Below are 1,860 nucleotides of genomic sequence, written 5' to 3' on the forward strand. Positions count from 1 at the left end.
AAAGGGTAACTCTAATTATTTGCAAAATATTAATTTCACATGTTCCTATCAACATGAAAAATCTAGTTTGGCAGCATGGGGAAATTCATCTAATCTACCAATGAATTTGAGAAAGATCGAGGATGTTAATATTGCAAAATACACTAAAGATAATTGGGAATCTTTAAGACATGAAAGGGAACCTTACGCTAAAAGAGATACGTTGTGTCTCGGAGCTTGTTTGATAAAATACAATCAAGCAATGAAAAAAACTGTCTTCCAAAACGTTTCCAATAATCTAACGGCTCCTTCTTTATCTTTAAAGGGTTGGTATTATTTATATCATTACGATAAAGAAATGGTTAAAGAAGAATGGTATGAAACTACTAGAATGGTTCCCAAACACACCGAAAAAGAAAACGTAGAAAAAGTTTACTCGCATACTCACCCTTTTATAAGATATTTTATCAGACAAAGTATTAAAGGAGGAAGAGTTTCGGCAAATCGAAAATCATTTGAAACGGATAAAATGAATGAGATCTGCGCCATATTAAAAGAATACAATGAAAGTGACACTGAAGGAATAATAGATTTATTCAAAGAATACAGTATTAACCCAAAAGATAAAACGGAAGTTCACGCTAAACTCAAAGAACTGGACTATTCTAAACTGATGGCATTTGACGCTAATGGGTTGTACGCTTCCGCCATGACAAAAGGGGAACATCCTAAAGCGGAAAGTGCAAGAGCGTTTCTACCAGAAGAAGAAATAGAATTTGTAAAACTCTTCAATAAACAAAAATTCAGACCTAGAACTGCTATTTTAAAAGTCTGGTTTGAGTATCCCAAAAACATGTTCTTTTAACCCATACCAGCTAAAGATAAAATAACTTTTACGAATAGAATAGGTAAGAAGGAAACTGGCACTAAAATCAGATTCAGAAATGGTTTCTGTCACGACGTTTTAACATCGGTTGATATTCAAGAAATAGTGAAATCCGGTGGTAAAATTATTAGAATATTAGATGGAATAGTATACGAAGAAAATTTCAAAACTTCACCATACAGAGATTATATTTTAATTTTGAAGGAATTAAAGAATAAATACAAAAAAGAAGGAGAAATGGTTGCTAGTAATTGCATGAAATTATTAGGTAATTCCTTATACGGTAAATCTATTCAGAAGGATATAAATACATCGAGACATTTATGGAATGAAGCGACTTTTAAAGCCAACTTCGATTCACACGTCAAAAGCTATGAAAAAGTAAATGATAGTCAATATATAGTTGAGATGAATGAAGAAGAAAAAGAGTTTGTTCCTCCAAAGGATTTTACTAGATTAACACCCGCTCATTTAGGTGCATTTATATTATCTCACAGTAAAAAAATAATGAACAATTTCATTCACGTAATAGATGGATTTTATAAGCCGGAAATATACTATACAGATACTGATAGTTTATACATTTCGTTTAGTAATTGGGATAAATTAAATGAAGCTGAAAACGAATATAGCAAAGGGAAGAATGATTATGGTGATGGTGGAATCATATTTGGTTTATATTTAGCGCCAAAAGTAAAATACAATATCATTCTAACTTCCGATGGTGTTTTAAAAGAAAAGAAAACGTTTAAGGGTTACTCTAAAGATAAGATATCCGTAGAAGATTATATTCGATTAGCTTGTGGACATGACGTAACGAATGAATTTAAGAAACCTTGGGTAAAAAGTTTTACTGATGGAATAGTTATTCCTAATGAAAAACAAAAGAAAGTTTTCAGAAGTTATCTGAATCTCGTTAAGAGAAAAGCACCAAACAGTGAAGGAATTATGTATCCTTACAACGACGGAAAAGAATTAAACATAGATGAAACTAT

General features: G+C 31.4%; 2 protein-coding genes across 2 annotated transcripts in view; one reads left to right on the forward strand and one right to left on the reverse strand.

Moving 5' to 3' along the window:
- Positions 1 to 100: 100 nt before the first annotated feature.
- On the forward strand, positions 101 to 844 carry LOTGIDRAFT_174348 (hypothetical protein; the record flags this gene model as incomplete). Its single annotated transcript, XM_009052954.1, has 1 exon — positions 101 to 844. The coding sequence occupies one exon, from the start codon at positions 101 to 103 to the stop codon at positions 842 to 844; it is 744 nt and encodes a 247-aa protein (XP_009051202.1).
- Positions 845 to 1,454: 610 nt separating this feature from the next.
- LOTGIDRAFT_174349 (hypothetical protein) overlaps positions 1,455 to 1,860 on the reverse strand; it is a gene marked incomplete at both ends in the record, with an annotated part of 1,379 nt that continues 973 nt past the window's right edge. The window contains one exon of the mRNA XM_009052955.1: positions 1,455 to 1,481. Within this exon, the coding sequence (XP_009051203.1) occupies positions 1,455 to 1,481 (27 nt within the window). The remainder of the gene's footprint in view (positions 1,482 to 1,860) is intronic.

This window comes from Lottia gigantea (genome assembly GCF_000327385.1).
Source record: "Lottia gigantea unplaced genomic scaffold LOTGIsca_193, whole genome shotgun sequence".
Lineage (NCBI taxonomy): Eukaryota > Metazoa > Mollusca > Gastropoda > Lottiidae > Lottia > Lottia gigantea.